The sequence below is a fragment of the Tupaia chinensis genome, unplaced genomic scaffold (genome assembly GCF_000334495.1).
Source record: "Tupaia chinensis unplaced genomic scaffold, TupChi_1.0 Scaffold148822_2, whole genome shotgun sequence".
NCBI classification, from domain to species: domain Eukaryota; kingdom Metazoa; phylum Chordata; class Mammalia; order Scandentia; family Tupaiidae; genus Tupaia; species Tupaia belangeri.
The window spans coordinates 452,245-472,257 of record NW_006208670.1 but is presented as its reverse complement, the minus strand read 5'-3'; the positions used below and the strand labels follow the sequence as shown (position 1 = coordinate 472,257).

Sequence of the window (20,013 nt, the reverse complement as noted above, 5' to 3'; positions counted from 1 at the left end):
TGATGAAAGAGAGAGAAAGCAGCCCTCCGGTGAAGCCTGGTAACAGCAGTCCTTCCAGGTCACCGTTGGGTAAAGCTTTTGGGGAGATGCACATGGGCTGGGGCTGGGGATCAAACCCCAGCGGCCAGGCCGAATCTCGCCTCCTCTGTGCCTAACTTCTGTGCCCTATGGCCAGACCATTTTACATCTTAAACCTTCTGATAATAGTAGTATCTCACTGTGGTGCCTTGGTTTTGTTTTGCTTTTAAAAATTTTGCCGGAAGGCATGTGTGCTGCCAGAAAGAGACACCAAGAGACAAGGAAGGAGAAAGCATGCCCCCACTGGTGACCACGCCCCAGTGCCTTATGCGTTCCTCCGTCCTGTCAGGGTTCTGGGCACACATGTACGCTCGTCCGGACTGCTTCTCAGGCTGCCCAGTCCAAGACCAGCTGAAGGACCTGGCCACGGAGCTGGCCCTTGGCGGCGTATTTCTTTTTTTTTTTTTTTGGAGAGGTTTTCACTGTAGGGCGCGTGCACTCGCCAGACAGACAGAGAGAGACAGAGAGGCAGAAAGCGAGAAATCACCCCCTAGGGGGGATGACCATGCCGCAATCCCTTCTCCTCCATTCTCCTCTCGGGATCTTGGGCACGCACGCACACGTGCCCGGCGTGAGTTTTAAGCCACCGGGTCTGGGACTCGAACCATGTAGACTACGTGGGAGTCCAGTGACATAGCCATTACGCTAACTGCTGGTCCCCATCATTATGCTTTCTTGATTACAGTAGCTTTATAAGAGATTTTGTACTCAGAGAATATGATATTCCCACCTTTATTCTTTTTGCTTATGATTATTTTGGCAATTCAGGGCCCTTTATGGCTTTGTATGAATCAGGGGATTGGTTTTTTTCCTATTTCTGTGAAAAATGACATTGAAACTTTGGTAGGGATTGCATAGAATTTGTAAGTTGCTTTGGGTGGTATGGACATTTCGCTTTTTAATTCTTCTCATCAGTGAAGACAATGCGTCTTTCCATTTAACCGTGTATTCTTCAGTTTATTTTATTATTGCTTTATAGTTTTCAGCATACAAATCTTCACCCTGTTGATTAAATCTACACAATTCTTTTTTTGTTGCTGTTATAAGTGGGATTATTTTCTTAATTTCTTTTTTAGATCATTTAGATCACAGAAGTGCTACTGATTTTTTTATATTTTGATTTTGGAGCCTACAAATTTACTGAATTTGATCATTAGTTCTAATAATTTTTAGAATGTTTAAGATTTTCTGTAAGTAAGATCATGTCACCAGCAAACAGGTAATTTCACTTCTTCCTTTCCTTTTCTTTTCTATTAGAGTGGCTTTTTCTTCTTTCTCTTGCCTAATGTGCTGGCGGGGACTCCCAGTACTATGTGGAAAAGAAATGGTGAGTGTGGACATTCTTTTCCGTCCCTCCTTTTAGAAGAAAAACTCTTTGCACCATTGGTGTTTGTAGCTCTGGGGCTGACATAAATGGCCTTTGTTGTGAGTACAGTCTCTCTACCTAGTCTGTTGCGAGTTTTGTCAGACACGTTCTCATGCCTCTCTGATGACCTGGTTGATTGGGGGGCTCTGTCTAGCACATTTACCCATTAGTGTATGTTGGACCATTCTTGCATCTTGGTGCTAAGTCCCACTGGATTGTGATGACAGATCTGTCACCGTTGCTAAATTCCGCTCCCTAGTGTTTTGTTGAGGTCTTTGCACCTGTGTCTATCAGACATTGAGCCTGTAACGTTCTTCCCTTGTAGTGTTGTTGTCTGGCCTTGTAACGTGAGTTCGGGTATTTCCTCGAAGTTAAATTGTGTGAGAGGGCCAGCACAGTGCTGTGGTTAATGCCCTGAATTTCCGTGTGGCCGGCCACAGTTTGTGTCCTGGACCCAGCGACAGAAATCATGCTGATGCGTACACGTGTGTGCCCAGAGTCCTGAGGGAAAGATAGAGGAGAAGGGATGCCAGCACGGCCATCCGCCCTGAGGGGTGATTTCTCACTTTCCCCCGCTCTGTGTCTGTCCGTCGTGTGCCGTATTACAAGACATTAAAGTAAATTGTGGAAGGATTTGAGTCCGAGAAGGGTTGGTGGTACTCCTATAAATGTTCGGTGGAGTGGGACAGCGAAGTCACCAGGTCCTGGGCTTTTATCTTTAACGGGGACAGTCTCCTTCCCTTACTGGTCTTCTCCTTGCGGTTGCCGCGTGTGCAGGCTGCCGGTGTCTAGGAGTGTCAGTGTAGCCATTTCTTTCTGTGATATGATTTGTTGGAGCCTGTTTGTTACATAGTATTTTATAGCTTTTGTGTTTCTGTGACATCAATTGTAATGTCTCCTATCTAATTTCTAATTTCACTTACTTTTTTTATTAGTCTGATTAAGGGTTTGTGAATTCTTTTCCCTAGAAACCAAATCTTAGGATCATTTTTTTTCTATGATTTTGTTTTGTCTCCAATCATTTGAATTCTTTTTTATGTTTTGTGCAACTATTTATGTTTTGCTTCGAGGCTTACATAAAACAGCTTGCAGGTAACCGGCTAGTCTGTTGCCAACAACTTTGTTGTTACTGTGTACAAAAACTCTACTCTCGTCCCCCACTTTATGGTAATTGCAGTTCTTAATTTATCGGGTCCCCCCCATGGCATAGCGGTTAAGGTGGCTGGATCCCTGTCTGGCCGCGCGGTTTGAGTCCTGGACTGGCAGCTGCTTGAGAAACAAGTTGGGAGCATGTGTCTGTGTGCCCCGGGTGCCTGAAGGAGGGAGAGGTGAGGGGGCGGGGCTGCGGTGTGACTGCCACCCAGGGAGGATTTTTCTCACTTTCTCACTGCCTCTCCAGTGAGCGCACACACTCTGGCAAATCTAAGAAAAAGAAATTGAAGTTACAGTTTTTAATAGTTTTATCTTTGTGTGTGTGTGTGGTAGAGCTTTTTGCCTTAGGCCATGTGCGGCCACCAGAGATAGAGACAGTGAGAGGGAAGGTGAGAACTCACCCCTGGGGGGACGACCACGCTACAGTCCCTTACCCTCAGCTCTCCCAGGATCATGGGTGAACGCGCACACGTGCCCGGCAAAGTCTTCAGGCCCCGGGTCTGGGACTCCAGCCGCGGGTGGCCATGTGGGAGTCCAGCGGTTTTCACTGCGCCGTCCGCTGGGCACACGGCTTCATCTGGTGACCCTCCCGTGGAAGGTGGACCGTGCACCTCTTACAACACCTGGCCGTCCTGAACAGGGGTGCTCTCACGGCTTCATCTGGTGACCCTCCCGTGGAAGGTGGACTGTGCACCTCTTACAGCACCTGGCTGTCCTGAACAGGGAGGGGAGGGGTGCTCTCCTGGGGCGCCGTGCTTCTGTGTGCTAGCTGAGACAGCGCCGCCTTCCGCTCTGGCTTAGAGACCTTCCTTTAGCAGTTCTTTTGAGGCAGGCCCCATAGCGATGGATTTCCTTTGCTTTTGTTTGTCTAGGAATGTTTTTGTGTTTCCCTCATTTCCAAAAGACAGCTTTTCTGGGTAAGATGCTCTTGGCTGGTGACCGTCCCTCTGGCACTTCGAATGTGCACTGCCCTGCTGTTCCCTGGCCTGCAGAACACCTGGTGTGCCAGCGCCTCTGTCTGTGGCAGGTTTCTTACCTCTTGGGCTTCCTTTGATTTTTTTCTTTAATTGTCAGAGGTGCAAGTTTTCTGCAGGGAGACGGTGGGGGGGGGTGGGAGCAGGAAGGCCTCCCGCTGGGGTGTGCTCGCTGGGGTGTGCTCGCGCCGTCACCCTCCCCGCGTCCCCGTCACCCTCCCCGCTCCCCTGTCTCGCGTGCACGCGTGCCCGGACGTGTGAGGGTCCAGTAGATGTGGGTCCAGCTCCCTTACCCTCCGTTTCCCGGCAGCTTGATGATGACCAGACGTGTGCCTGTGTTCGGGTCCTCCTGCAGACGTGGGCAGTCTTCACTCGTTACTTCCTTCCGGTTGCTTCCAGACCGTCTGCTCGTTCTGTGACTCTGTGATGTCCAAGTCCTCTCCGTGTCGCCCACGTTGTGTGCGAGTTCTCTGGCGGGGCTGGCTGCGGGCCCTACTCCGAGGCGGAGTGGAGCCTGTGGCACTGAGCCGCTGGCGTGGCTGGGCTCCGTGGGCTCCCCTGGGCTGACAGTCGCAGGCTGTATTTATGAGGTAGTGGTGTTGCGGGTTGGAACATCTATTTTGACCGGGACCCAGGCGGGGCCAAGGCTGGGGGAAGTTTCTGCTTGGACAGGGTCTCCAGCTTAGCTGCACTGGCACTGGGATAGAAGGGCAGGGCCCTCACGCCCTCACAGGGAGGCCCTGAGCTGCCGCCTGGCCTGGGAATGCCTTCTCAGAGCTCTGAGGCTGGCGAGATCAGTGCTCTCCAGTCGGTCAGGCCAGGACAGACTCTCCGTTCGCAGGCGCTTGCTCCTAGCCTTGCCCTTGCCTTCCAGCAGGGAGAGCAGGCCCCGGGCTCAGCGAGGACGGCCAGGCTGGCATGCCTGCTGTCCACTCGGCAGGGCTACCACGCCCTGCCTAGCTAGGGAGTGGCCTCGTCTGTCGGTACAGCGGGGTCCCCTGGCCTGGGCTGAGGGTCCCTCTTGCTGCCGTAGAAGCCGTGGGCCCCAGGGAGCACGGCAGGGCTGGCCGGCCTGCCGCCCACTCGGAAGGGCCACCAGGCCCTGCCTAGCTAGGGAGTGGCCTCGTCTGTCGGTACAGCGGGGTCCCCTGGCCTGGGCTGAGGGTCCCTCTTGCTGCCGTAGAAGCCGTGGGCCCCAGGGAGCCCTCTCCGTGAGACACGGTGTCTGCGGGGCCGAGGGGCGGCAGTGCCGAGGTGGAACTACCTCTTCCTCTGATGTGGCTTCTCAGCCTCACTCTGCATTCTGGGCATGTACAGGTGTGTCTGTGGGCGGGTGGCTGGGGAGACCGGGGCCTGGGGAGCTCCCCTCTGCCATCGCATGTCGGTCCCGCTCCTCTGCACTACAGCTCAGTGGCTTTGGAGTATCGGTCAGTGACAAAGTGGAGGTGGTTGACAGAGGTACTGACGGCTGAGTCACCAAGCAAGGTTTCAGATGGTGCCGTGAAAGTGGCGTTGTCCACACCGAGGCTGCTGGCCTGCTACGCCACTGCTTGGCGCTCACGGGTTTAAAATGGGAGGGTAAGGTCCCAGAGGGCAGCAGTGAGCTCCAGAGCACAGGTCACGGAGACTCACGGAGACTCACGTAGCCGTGAGGACGGCAGCACTTCTCGGCTGGGGAAACACGAGGCCTTCGGTTTCATTGGAAGCGGTTGCAGATATTCACTCGTACTCTGCAGAACTGTACCCCCAGTCCAAGCTTACCTCGGGGCCTCCCTGGGCTCAGGGTCTTAGGGAAAGCTGAGCGGCCATCACTCACTTTAGGAATGGGAAGAGCAGAGTGGGTCTCACACGTCCGAGAGTCCAGCAGTTGAATCCGATAGCCCGTGTTTTTTTTGTGTGTGTGTTTGAGAGGTTTTTGCTATAGGGTGCGTGTGCTCGCCAGAAAGACAGAGAGAGACAGAGAAACAGAAAGCGAGAAATCACTCCCCCAGGGCACACGCACCCTACATGAGTTTAAGCCACCGGGTCCGGGACACGAACCACAGTCGACTACATGGGAGTCCAGCGACATAGCCATTACACTAACTGCTGGTCCCACCCTTGGGTATTAAAGGAAATGGGCAAATACTTAGCAAGGGCTTTGAGTCCGATAGCAATAGCAGTAGGACAAAAAGAAACAGCCAGCCTGGAAGGAGTGAGAAAGAGTGACCATTAGGTATAAATGGAAAAAAGTAGAGAAAAGGAAGAACAAGTTACTCAGAAAACTGCGACCGCACTGAGTCAGGCCAGGGATGTCTTAAAGGAGACTGGCTAGTTTTAGACCGTGGTTAAAGTGATGCCGAAGCATTATACTTGAAGGCAGTTATAACACATTCCTTGGAGCCCAACTCCCAGTGCTGGAAATTTGATTCCACCACTTCCAGATGATCCTGAGTGAGTTTCCTGAACCTTTGTGTTTTGATTTCCTCATTTGAAAATATGGAAAGAGGCTGACTATAGCAGCATGCCCTGAACTGTGGATCTTGGCTGGCTGGGTCACAGGAGAGGCCCAGGTTCCATTCTGCCCGCCCCCAACATGCACATGTACATGCACACACGCACACACAAGCTGGATGCCATGTAGCAACATGCCTGGATCCTGGCCGCTGGGTACTAGGCAGGAGGAGTCGTGACACAGGGACACCCTGAGACACTGCACGTATGTGCCGCCCGCTCGCCCTCCCACCTCCTGTGAAGTGCCCACAGGTCTGTCTGAGGAGTGAGTAAAGCAGCCCTGCATAAAGTAAGCACCGGACAACTGTCGCGGCTCACGGTCAGTGTCATTTCTGTTCTTCGAGGGGTACAACTAACGCACGTGAACAGTCTCAAAGCCGGGATAAGGAAGGAACTGGCCTTGCTATGTCATTCCACTGCACTGCAGCCCGATCACCAGGTGCTCACCGTCACAGAGCTGTTTGAATGCCACCCTCATGTCCCCGTCCCTTGTGTCTGCTAACGCCTCAGCCCAGCGAGAGCTTATGACCCCACCCCGTAGGAGGGGTAGCTGTCCCTGGGCTCTTCCAGCCTCCAGCGTGCTCGCCCTCTGACTCAGGGCAATCCCTCCTAAAAGCTAGCGCTGCTTGTGTGTTCACTTGAGAGGTGAGCTGTCATTTTTCAGTCTCAGTTGTATACAGCACTTGTATAAAACTGTAAGAAAGAAGTGTTTACTTCATAGTATGGGATCGTCGGAGTTTGAAAGCTTAAGTCTGGTTCGTATGTGTATATATAGTAACTGCCATTGGGATTGTTTTAGAATACTACATTAAGATGCAGTGGTTTCTAAGACAAACTGGCTTAATAAGAAACTTTTTTTTTTCTCCTATGAGTGCGTGGTACTTGTGAAATGCCTGGTTTTTAGGATTTTTATTAAACTACTTCTCAGCTAATTTAAATTGTTTTTAGTTATTTTTCTTCTTGTTTTTACTTTTTGAAAAGCATTGTGCATTGGTCAGAGTTCCAAACAGTGTAGAAGACTACAAATAGGAAAAAATGACTCACTTCACACCCTGGTCAGCTTTCTAGCCTCCAGGGAATCGGCGTACCCTTTCAGACATAGTGAATGCACATTCAAGCTTGAGTGTTTGCAGAACTTTTCACATACAGTGCTTTGGAAGCTGCATCTTTCCTTAATTCTGTGCTTCAGAGATTGTTGCATGTGAAAAGGAACATTGAAATCTGCTCTTTATTTGAGCTGGGAGCACGGTATAGTTGTCTCCTGTTTCCCAGAGGGTTGGTTCCAGAACCGCCCTTGGATACTAAAAGTCAAGGAGGGTCAGGTCCCTTCTATAACAGCAAAGTCCTTGCATTCGGCCTGTGCATGCCCTGCCACCTGTTTTAAATTGTCGCTAGGTTACTTACAAGAAAGGTTAGCGTCAGATATAAGTGAAAACTAAAATGTTACAGATGAACTTGTTTAGCAACTCAGCCTTCAGGAGCGGTCTTCCCCGTGTTGTGACCATCAGCGTGGCCTGCTGCACTGCGTTTGGTGGGACCTGGGGTGCAGAGCAGGGGTACAGCAGCCGTCCGCTCACCGCACAGCCGTCCGGCTGGAAAACCTGGTCTGCAGTGTTCTAAGTGAGAGTCGGGGGTCACGAGTGTGGTCCCTGAGCGTGGGACTGTGACAGTGGAGGTTCACCAGCTAGTTCTTTGAAATCAGGCCACGGCTTTCTCTTTGGCTCTCCTGTCTCCCCTGACAGGAGCCCAGTGTCATCCTCCTCGCTTAGTCTGTCCTCACATGTCATCGGTAACTTCCAGTGTGTTTCCTCAAGAGATGCGAGAAGTTAGACCCTTAAATAATCTTAAGGCAAAACCTTTGCAGTTTTTACTGTTTGTTGATTGCATTAGCATTTCTCATCGTTTCACCATACCTAATAATATTGCTGTCTTTTTGTAGCTTGCCATTGTTGAGTTTTTCTTTAGTGTTCAACTTCGTGATCATAGAACACTTCAGCTTGGGGCTGGCAGATGGCGTGGTGGTTAAGGACACTAGACTCCCACATAGCTGACCATGGTTTGAGTCCCGGACCTGGCTACTTGCTTTCTCGCATTCTGTCTGTCTGTCTGTTTCTCCCCCAACCCCCATTCTCTGGTCAAATTCAAAGAAAGAAAGAAAGATAAATAAGTCTTTAAAAGAAAAAAGAAATAACTTCAACTTTGTGAACATAGGGACAATTGTTTTTTCAATCCTACTTTATCATTTTAAATGCTGTTTATCTAAATCAGGGCCAGCCCCCTGGTAAAGCAGTGAAACACAGGCAGAGGGAGCCCGCGTGGCCAGCTGTGGTCAGCACCCTGGCCCCCACAGCTTGAAAAACTCGTGGGTCACGCAAGTCCAGGACCCTCACAGGATGGAGAAGTGGAGAAAAACAGAACAAGGCCACGTCAGGGAAGGTTCCCCGCCTCTCTCTCTGCTCTTGCGTCTGTGCCTGGGCTCTCTGGTGTCCTCCTTGTCGTGGTGGTGGCAGGTACAGCGGCACAGTTGTGGCAAACAGCGTGTGTCACTGTGGACGAGCATTGCCAGTCCTAAAGGCAGAGGTGGGTGTGTGCGCCTACCCCCGTGGGCTGCTGGTCAGAGCGCTTCATGTTGCAAGGTCATTGTTACTTTTACTCAAGAAACTAAAACGTTTGGTTAACCCTGTGTCAGTTAAGTAGAAGGTGATGAAGAACTTCCCGTGTTCTATAACTTCAGATAGCCGTTTGGTAGCACTCTGATTGTTCTCAGTGCTTTGTGTTCTACAATGAATAAATAAACATATTTTGTTATTTTGTCTGTACCCATGTAGGAATATCTTCATTTTTTAAAAAAGTCCTTAAAAAGGACTTTAATACATTTTGTTGAACTGAATCTTACATATTTCATTGCCTAATTTTCAGTGTTTAATTTATGAAAGTAAAATGGGAGAGTATAAATTTTTCTTTTAAAATTAACCAGTTTTTGGAACTGTTGGAGTAATGGCTGTGTTGCTGGACTCGCATGTAGTCGACCATGGTTCGAATCCTGGACCCAGTGGCTTAAACTCACACCGGGCGCGTGTGCGTGCGTGCCTCAACATCCCAGCTTAAACTGAGATTGTGACGTGGCCATCCCCCCTGGGGAGTGATTTCTCACTTTCTGTCTCTCTGTCTCTCTCTGTCTTTCTGGCAAGCACACACGCCCTATAGCAAAAACCTCTCCAAAAAAATAAATAACAAAAAATAATTAACCACTTGTTTTGCCCTTTTTCTTCTATTGGATTTGCAGAAAGTAAAAACGACATTCATAATATGTATTAACAGGACTCGAGGCAGTCAGAGAATTCTAGCCATTGCTCACACACAGATGACTCTCTGCTGTGTCATTGTGCTGGTGCAGCTTATCCTGAGTGATAACGTTTCCAGTCCGATAGATCTAATCGTATGTCAACACGAGGGGCGTTAGCTGTGCTAAGGAATGACCCTGAAAAGGCTAGGCAGAGGGGCTGTACTTTTTAGCATTCATTTCTTTCATTACAGTGGGCTTGTAAAAGAGACAAGCACCCTCAAAAGGGTCTCTCTCACTGCGTGCCCGCCCCAGCCTTCCCAGCCACCCAGAGTCAGGGGCATAAGCGTCCAGTGTGTACGGGGCCCCCGGGGAGCCGAACCTTCAGTCCGCATCACCCGCGCAGCACTCGCCACAGTGCCACCAGGCCGACCTAGGTCCTTTAAAAGCGACTAACTAGCTTTGAATACATTCTGATACTTTAGTTGGTCTGTTAGCTTTTCAGGGACCCTTGACTAATTTTTGTGGCCAGCGCTCTATTTTCTGGGGTATATATTGGAATAAAAACATGGTCTTGTGGACACTAATTATGGTCAGACAAGAACCCTGAGTCACTAACCAATTTAACACTAATAGCCACTATCCCAGCCTTTCTAGAGGTCCTGTACTACTGTAAGGATAAAGATGGTGGCCCAGATGGGTTAAGATTATAAAGGTAAGTGTGTCTGATGTATGAGGAGGTCAGTGGTAGCCATGCCACACCTCTGTAATACCTTTGTATGCTGCAGCTCAGCCTTTCCTGGGTTGCATACGGACATCGAACCCCTTATTCTCCTCGTCCAGTCTCGGGCCAAACTGCCCTTTCCCAGAGTAACTAGGAAATTATTACAGAATGAAGTAAGTTTTTCAGTTTAATTCATTTTCTAGGAGATAGTGGTCCGGGCTGGTAGAGTGACTGTCATGTAAGGTGTTGGAGACTGGCCCACACCTGCGTGGTTAAAGCTCTTCGGTTTCATGCCTGCCTTCGAGTCTGCGGGCAGTGGGGGACTGTTCCTGCGGCTGTGTGGTGGTGGTCTGGGAGTTAAAGACGACCTGGAAGTCGTGCCCCTTACCTGCCACCACAGTGAAGTGGCGCGACTTCCGGGGGACAGAGTGCATTGTCACTGCTCGCTAGAACATAATCCCTGGGCTGAGTCCATGGAGGAGTGGCTGATGTGCATTGGAAGCTGGGTCCCACGTGACCAGCTGCAGTTCGAATCCCATCTCCAGCAGCCTGAAAACACTCTGGGCTCATGTGTGCCTAAAGTCCTGATGGGGAGGAGGAACAGGAAGAAAGGATTGCGGCATGATGACACCCCACGACGGGTGCTTTCTCTGGTGAGCACACATGCCCTCTGGCAATAATTCATCAATCAGTTGACTAAATTTTTTTCGTGCAAAGAGGAGAACAAAATGGAAAAAACTGACAATCTTTCACAAAAGCCATTGTTGAAAAAAATTGAGTGTAACTTTCAAAATAAGTATTTGTACATAAGTCGTTTTCTCAAATGCAGCCAGTTCAGCAATACTGCCGTAACTTTCAACAGGCGTGTAGTACGAGGTAACAGTCTGAATGTGACCCTAAGACCTTGCTTCTCAAACTGGACAGCAGTGTTGTTTTTGTGAAAGAGGTGTACGAAGTGATGCCTTAATAGAGCTTCTCTTCCTGGAGGGAGATTTGGGGGATATGGTTTTTTCTTGTCTTTACTTTCTGTGCCTATGGCAAACGTGGCCCACGTGGACAGCTTCCAGGTGAGCGTCAGAGCCTCTGTGTGCACCAGGTTCACCTGGCAAGGGGTCTGAGGCTGGCTGAAGGCATGATCGCGTGTTAGGGGTCCTTCCTGCTTGCTGGGTGGGGAGCGGAGGAGACTTAAAAAATTTTCTCTGTGAGAGTGGGACAGAGGAAGTGTAGGAGAGAGGGTGGGAGAGCATAAGACAGGAAGGAAAACAAGAATTCTTGACGGGCTCACAGCACGGTCCCTCTCGCCCCAGCCTTCCCAGCTGGCCGGGGTCCCAGCTGTATGCATGGCATGTGCAGGTTGCCCAGGGAATTCAGCTGTGCATCACTCGATCAGAGTGCTACCTCTGAGCCAGCCCTGGAGGAATACGCACTTTTTGTACTAAAACAGACATGGATATGTTTAGGAGCGGAAAGCAAAACTGGTAGGATGTCAAGAAAAACACTAAAATTGCTTTCGAGTTAATTTCAAAACCCTGGAGATACTTTCTTTCCCCTACTAGGGTACTCCTGTGGGAACAATTTGATAATCAAACCTTTTGGTTTGTTAAGTTTTGTCTTGTTTAATTAGGTCAGTGGTTCTAAAGTACAAAATTGTGGAAATGTACTAGCAAAAACAAAAAGAGGGTAGGAAGTAAAAGAAATTTGCGGTGTGTATCAGCAAGGTAGATAATCATTCGAAGAAGCTCTAAGAATCTGTTTCTTTGGCCTCTTAGATCCTCCCTCCCTTCCTTTCTCCCTCCCCTCCTCTCTTCCAGAGAGCCTGTGTGTTCACTAAAGAGAGCAAGGGGCGGGGCAGGAAGAGGAAAGCCCCCCCCGGGGGGGCGTGGTCCTGCCACAGTCCCACCCCCTCCACTCCCCACCCTGTTGGGATTCTGGTCACAGGTACACTTGCCCAGCATGGTTTTGAAGCTGCTGGTTATGGGGATTTGAAATGTGGTTGGCCAGGTGAGTTCTGGCTCCCCCAGCCACGAGGCTACAGGGCCAACCCTGTCATCTTTGATTTTTATTTTTATTCCTTGCTACACTTTATACTGCTATTTTAAGGTGAAAAAATTGTTAAGCCTAAAAGTCTCCTAGTAAAGTAATACCCTGTGTTTTATTAATAGGACTCTCAGACTAAGCTAGAGTTGTGGAATTAATAAGTTGACAGTTAATAATGTTTTTTTCTTCATATAAACTATAGTAAAATTGACCTTATTTAAAACTTTACATTCTGTCTTTATTTCTCATCACAGGACAATGAAAAGAGAACCCCGTTGCATGCTGCTGCCTACCTTGGAGATGCAGAAATGATTGAACTGCTCATTTTATCTGGTATGGTAGTGCCTGTGTAGTAAGAACATTATTTATGTTGTCATAATCAGAGTTTCTCAAACATAATTAACTACTTCCTGCATGACCTAGATCTTCATATTGTTTATAAGGTGAGACTTATTTATTTTGCACATGCTGATCACATATCCTATTCCGGGTGCTTAGAGTACTTTAAGAACATAGCAAACACACTATCCTTGTGGAGCTCGTACACTGATAAAGAGAAGCAGGCATTACATATGAGTGGACGTTCCGTATGCTAAAACACACTGAGTGCTATGGAAAAATGAAAGAGAAAGATCAGGATAATGGGGGTGGGGTCTGCGTCCGATAGGTTATCATGTAGAGGGTTTAGAGTAGGCCTCATTGAACGTGGGATGACTGGGACCCAGTTGCAGTTCTCCAAGGGGGAAGTGACGGTGGCTCAGACCTAATGCAGCAGTCAGGGTAATAAGAAGTAGCCTGATTGTAGATAGATTTTGGTAGCAGTGACAGCAGGATTTTTATCTTTAAATAGCTTATATCTAATTTTTTTGTGCGCCTGTAAATGTCTTTACAATATGAAGTAATACTATAAATTGTTCTCTTATAGAGTAATTCCTGTTGTTACCAGACTGTCTGTGGTCCTAAAACAGTCAGTCAGGGCTTGGAAATGTCTCTGTTATTGCCAGATTATTGTAGTATTTACTGGGACAGGAAGCATGGGATTGCACAGATAGGTGCGTAATGAAACTGGAAAAGCTTTACCATTTCCTTAATATTTGAGAGAAGAATGACCGAGAGAGAGACGTTGAAATTTGAGAAAGATCCCCTTAAGTAATAGCCCAAACGTAAGGACGGGATGATGGTACAGCAGCCTCACTTTGCATGGCTGACCCACATGGGAAAGATTCAGATTTACATCCAGAGACCTCCCTGACCAAGATGGCAATTCTACCCAAATTAATTAATCTACATATTTAATGCAGTTAAAATTAAACTACATATTTAACACAGTCCCAGTCAAATTACAGAGATGTTCTTCACAAATCTAGAAAGACAATCATAGAATTTGTCTGGAATTATAAAAGACCCCATACTGGCCAAAGCAATCCTGTGCAAGAAGAGTGGAGGAAGAGGCATCTCAGGTTCTGACCCCCAACATACATTACAAAGTTGCAATAATCAAAACAGCATGGTATTGGTACAAAAACAGACATGTGAACCAATGGAACAGAATAGAGACCCCAAAACATACAGCCAACTGATTTGTGACAAAGGGCACTAGTCAATCCAGTGGGAAAAAGAAAATCTCTTTATCAAATGGTGCTAGAAAAATTCGGTATCCACTTTCAGAAAGATGAATCTGGACCCCTATCTCTCACCATTAACAAAAATCAACTCAAAGTGGATCTAAGACCTCAAACTTTAAAACTATTGCTGGAAAACACTGGGGAAAGTCTGGGAGACATCAAAATGGGCAAAGACTTCCTAAATTAGATCCCTAAAGCAACAGCAGTAATCCCAAAAATAGACAAGTGGGATTACATTAGATTAAGAGTTTCTGCACAGCAAAAAGACACAGTAGTAATTAGTGTGAATAGACAACCCTTGGAATGGGAGACTATTTTGTAAACTATGCCTCAGATAAGGGGCTAATAAATAGAATATACAAGAAACTGAAGCAACTTACCTAAAAAAAAAAAAAGATCAACCCAATTAAAAGATGGGAAAATGAGCTGAACAAATAACTCTCTAAGGAAGACATACTAACAGCCAAAAAGCTATGAAAAAATACTCAACATTCCTCATCAGAAGGGAGATGCAAATCAAAACCACAATGAGATACTGCCTAACCCCAGTCAGAATGGCTCAGATTTAAAAAAGAAAAGATACTTGCTGGCAAGGCTGTGGTGAAAAGGGAATTCTCCTACACTGTTGGTGGGAATGTAAATTAGTACAGCCACTGTGGAGTTCAGTGTGGAGGCTTCTCAAAGATCTACAAATAGAGCTACCATATAATCCAGCTGTTCCACTCCTGAGTATCTATCGAAAGGATAGGAGAACACTCAGTCGGAAAAGTGCTTGCACATCTATGTTTATTGTGGCATTATTAACAATTGCTAGGATGTGGAACCAACCCACATGTCCATGAACAGATGAATGATTGAAAAAGTGTGGCACATACACTCTGTGGAATACTACTCAGCCATAATAAAACAAGAAGACCCTGACACTTGAAAGAAAGTGGACGAATATGGACGATTGTTCTGTCGAGTGAAGCAAGTCAGGCTATGAGGGAGGGACATTGTATGTGTCCACTTAATGTACACCAGCTGCCTGCACTCTGTGATAGAAACAGATATTAGCGGGTATAGAAGCCTGGAGAATGGTTAAGGGCATCAGAGACAGTGTGAGAAGATGGGACGTGGGGGAGAGTAAGAGGAGAGGAATCAAGGAGAAAAATAGGGAAGACATTTAGGGGACACAGAAATGGAAGATTATCTGTTGACGATAATGTGTATGATATCTTCGTTTTTCTTTCTTAACGAATTATTTATTTATTTATTTATTTAATTCCATTTGTTATTATTACTATTTTCTTAATTTGATCAGAGAGAGAGAGAAAGTGAAAATGATAAAGCAAGCCATCAGGTTTGGGACTCGATCCACAGTCGGCCGTGTGGGAATCCGGCACCACTAACCAGCATGCCACCTGCCGGCCCCAATAGTGTGTATGATACCTTAACTGGACTTGTGCGAAGTGTATTCATGTTGGGTAATTCATTTTACAACCTATAGTGATGTACAGTTATTGAATATATAAAGTAATAATAAAAAACTAAAATAAAAAAAAAATAGTAGGGTCTGGGGACCAGCAGATAGCATAATGGTTTCATTGCTGGAGGACTCCCATGTAGTCGACTGCAGTTCAAATCCTGGACCCAGCAGTTTAAAACTCATGTTGGACGCATTTACGTGTGAGGCCAAAATCCATAGAGGAGAAGGGTTTGTGGCATGACCATCCCCCCTGGGGGATGTTTCTCTCTGTCTCTCCAGTGAGCAACCACGCCCTATAGCAAAAATCTCTCTAAAAAAGAGGGAAAATAAAAGAAATCGGGTCTGACCCCATAGCACAGCATTTAAGTGCTGTGTGTAGAGAGCCAGATCCTACATAACTGACGGGTTTGAATCCCATCCCTGCTAGTTGGAAGACGCTGGGTATCTTCACATACGGGCCCAAATGCCTGGACTGTGGCATGATCCTGTGCCCTGCTAGAGGTTCTCTCTCTCTCTCTCTGTCTCTCTCTCACTATATGCCCTCTGGCAAAAGAGAATAATACGTATGCTAGTAATTGTTCAGTTCAGATTAATTTGATGCCTGGAACTTGGGATAAGAACCCTACTCTTGCATTTTATTTGAACACAGAATTGTATGTATTTTCATTTTGTCATAAACATTTCATATGATTAAACGGGGAGGGGTTTTCTCCCTCCTTTTAATTTTTACACCTAGGTGAAGCAGTCAGCTAGGTAAAGCTGACTTAAACGTGCGTATTAATAGCAAGGACTTTTAGTGGTAGAGAGCCGCCTTCTTAGTCTTCATGCCATAGTCACATGAGCCCCGTGAGTGATCGTGTCAGGTGCTGTCTCTGAAATAACACTAGACAGAACACTTAGCATCTTCTGAATAAAGAAAAACCGTGTGAAAAGGTTAACCATGGTCGTACTGGCCCTGTAGCCTGGTGGTCAAGGGAGTGGGGCTCAGCATGGCCAGCTGTGTGCTTTGAGTCCCGGCCCTAGCAGCTTGAGAGCCCCAGCAGGTGCTTGTACTGTGTGCGGTCACAACAGAGGGGCGTGGAGCGGGGATTGCAGCATGGCCACACCTCATCGGAAGGTGCTTCCTGCCTCCACTCGACCAGGCACACAAACCATCTGACAATAGCTTTAAAACCTAGCCCTTGTACATGTTTGAAAAGCTATTTGGGGGCCAGCAGGTGGCATAGTGTTTAGGTGCTGGATTCCCACATGGCTGACTGTGGTTCAAGTTCCAAACCCAGTGGCTTGAAAACCACACTGGGTGCGTGTGTGTGCATACCCACAGTCACAAGAGGAGGATGGAGGGGAAGGGATTGCAGCGTGGCCACCTCTCCTGGGGGGGTGAGGGGGGTGATTTCTTACTTTCCTTCTCTCTTTTGCGAACACACGGGCCCTATAGCAAAAACTTAAAAAGAAAAAACTTTTCCAACTTGTCTTTTAAAACTAATTTTGATACCGTATTAATTTCATGAGATAGTATGGTTTATAGAGCTATTTTTCAAAGGAAAACTTAAGTTATAAATGAAGGCAGTTATTCTCAGTGCTCAGAGTGAAAATTGAAGCTTTCACATTGGCCTCAAGACTGTATGTACTGCCCCTGCATCAAATTTCTGCTGGCTGTATCTCTGCACCTTTCATTTTTGCTTGGCTGACTCTAATTGCATTGGCCCCTCCTCTTATGGGTTTTCGCACTGCTGCTTCCTAGAACAAATCCTTATCCTATAGCAATAAGACTCAGCCCTTCCCCTTTGTAAATATGTCTTTGCTCAGCTGTCTCCTCATCAGGGCTTGCTCAGTGGTGAGGTGTAATACACTGCTTAAGAGAAGTCATATATTACATGGGGGCTGCAGGTTAAATTCCCACACTGGTAAGCCTGAAATACATGGGCACATGTGCAAATACCCAAGGTCCGATGGGCTGGAGGATTGGAAGAATGCAATTATAGCTTGACCAGACCCTGAGAAAGGTCTCTTTCTCTCACTGTCTCCCCTCCTGTCTGAATCTGTCTATCTGTCTCTCTCTCTCTCTCTCGCCCTCTATCAGCTTTGGATCTCAAACCCAGCAGTTTGATAAACATGTTGGATGCATGTGCATGTGTGCCCAGAATCCCAAAAGGAGAAATGGAGAAGGGATGCGGCTTGGCCATCCTCCATGCTTTATCACTTTCCTTCTCTCTCCTCCTCTCTTCAGAGAGCACACATGCCCTCTGTCAAATTTTAAAAAGGGGGGGGTCAAGAAAAAGGGCACTCCAAGTGGAGGGACCCTAGTGTGCAGGATGGGACGGAGCACCACACGCATGTACGTGCTCCATGGTAAATAAGAACAACAAAAGAGGACCTTGGAAATCAGGTCACCCCGTAAACGAGCCCTTCGCTGCCCACCACCAACCCCTCCCCCGTGCTATTTTTCCTAGTACTCTGAGTGCTGAGTGTCATCTGACATCTTTCTAAAATTGTTTTTGTTTACTGTTACATTGTTCTCACTAGGACATAAATTCCAAGACCCGGATGTAGTCAGCCTTGCTCCCTGATGATTCCTAGCGCTGAGATTGGTTCTGAGTGTAATAAGTTGAACTAGGGCCAGCAGGTGGTGTGGTGGTTGAGGCTCTGGACGCCCACGTGGCCAACCATGACTGGAGTCCTGGACATGGTAGCTTGCTTTTTCACTTTCTGTCTCTCTTTCTGGTCACACTAGAAACAAAAGTAATAATAAAATTATATAAGCAATTCTTTTTAAAAAAGAAGTTGAACTGTTAGAAGTGAAACTCAAGAGTTTGACCTGATCAATCTATGTGTAAATACGAGCGTGAAATACGTGGAGAGAAAAACAGGCAACACAATTAGGCTACTTTGTCGTTACTAATTAAAGGTTAGTATAGAGAGTTTGGGATACGTTGTTCTTATACTTAATGTTAATTACGAAAAACAACACATTATACGAGTAATTAAGTTAGTCTTAATTGGTGTCATCTTTTTTTTTTCTTTTTTTTTTAAATTTTGCCAGTGGTCACCTCCACTTGCCACCAGAAGGAGACAGGGAAACTGGGAGAGAAGGAAGCAGCCCAGGGCTTGTGTGTGTTCAGTACCTCGCTCATTCTCCGCCCTGTTGGGGTCTGAGCACACGAGACTGGAATATTCTCCAAGCCACTAGGGACATCCATGTGGGGTCCCTCTCCCTTACCCTTCCCCATAGGAGAAGCCCAAACTGTGATCCCGGAAAAGTACATCAAACGACGCCAAAGGGCCCACGTTTGCTTCTCCGTTTGCATCAGAAGACATGGTATCCTCAGTAGGAATGTACAATAAAGTCAGTTTCTCTAATTTTGTATTTTATTTCTAAAACTAACACTTATGGCAAGGTTATTGGGTCATTGGAAAAGTGATGTGTTTTCTACGCAGAAGTGTCAAGGCTTTTCCGATGACCCGCTATAATCACTAAATGGAGTTCTCTGAAATGTAGAAAGGAGGAGGTGGGACCGGATGGCGCTCACGCTTTAAGCCAGTCCTCACGTTCGCGGTTCCGGTCTGGTGGCGTCCGCTCCTGCAGTGGAGGATTGGGAAGTACGGGTGCTGACCGCTCACGTCTGCATGCTCTCTTGGCCGTCACAGTGGGACTTCGCTGTCTCTCAGCAGTTTTGTATCTCTCGTGTCAACGCCTCCCCATGCACACGCACAGCTCTGGTGGAGGCGTCTCTGTTCCCAGCTGTTTGACTTCTCTGGGCCGGATGGGCACCGTCAGGTGGCGTTTTGTTCCCTCCTCAGTTAGAGCCTGAGCCATCGTCCCTTACTTATCAAAACCATTGCCTTTTACGTAACTAGATGGCAGGTGGACTTTGTAAATGTTCCGTGTCATGCTTCCTCTCTCAGCGTTATTTGCTGTTCCTCCAGTGTCTTCTAGTGTCGAGTGAAGGAAGTCTTCGGTCGTGCTGTTCTGCCTGGCACGACCGTTTCTCCATTCTACCCCAGAGCACGTACCTGCCTCTCCTGTCTTCCTGGCTGTAGGATTCAGTTCTTTATGCTGAAATGTAGACTAACTTCCCTAGCCGAAACTATCAGTGATTTTCACTGACGTGTGTGAATATAGGCTTTTAGCTTTGAAATTTAGATACTCATTTCCTGTCTCCCATTTGACTATCTGGGCTGACCCCAGTGGGGTCTGAGCATACATCCCTAGTGGTTACGGGAAGCTGGATGGGTAGCCACAGTCCGAGTCCTGGCCCTGGAACCCACAGGCACATGTGCATACGTGCTCAAGATTTCAATAGGATGAAGACGCGGAGGCAGAGCGATGGAGGCGTGACCACGCCCTGTTGGGGTGATTCCTCCCTCTCTCCGTCTGTCTCTGGCTCGTGCACATACCCTTTATGATTAAGAGAACACTTCCGGCTTTCTCTACCAGCGTTGGCTCTGGTCACCTGCCTTCACCTACTGTGTATGTGGGCCTTCATCCGACAGTGGTTTGGTGAGCGAGCTTGTGTACCGGCCACAATTCCAGGTGCTGGGCGACATGTCGCCGTGAGTGAGCGGAGTCCTACCAGGCTCATGTTTTAATTCTGGGGATTGTGGCAAGTACACATCTTGTTTCTGGTCATGAAAAGTTTCCGCAGTGATAATTACTATGGAAAAATGAAAGGAATGGTATGTGGGTTGTGGTCAGTTGCTATAAAATAAGAGTTGCTATTTGATATTGGGTTATCCCAGCCATGGTGGCTTGAAAAACCACAGCATACGTGTGTATGTGTATGTCTGTGTGCCTCAAGTCCTGACACGTAGG

The 20,013-nt window shown here is 47.4% G+C and overlaps 1 protein-coding gene across 4 annotated transcripts in view; it reads left to right on the top strand.

Annotated features, from left to right (window-relative positions):
• Positions 1–20,013, top strand: part of ANKRD28 (ankyrin repeat domain 28) — an 89,956-nt gene that overhangs the window by 11,128 nt on the left and 58,815 nt on the right. For all 4 annotated transcript variants that reach the window (XM_027769161.1, XM_027769162.1, XM_027769163.1 and 1 more), the window contains exon 3: positions 12,362–12,440. In XM_027769161.1, coding sequence (XP_027624962.1) covers positions 12,362–12,440 — 79 coding nt within the window. The remainder of the gene's footprint in view (positions 1–12,361; positions 12,441–20,013) is intronic.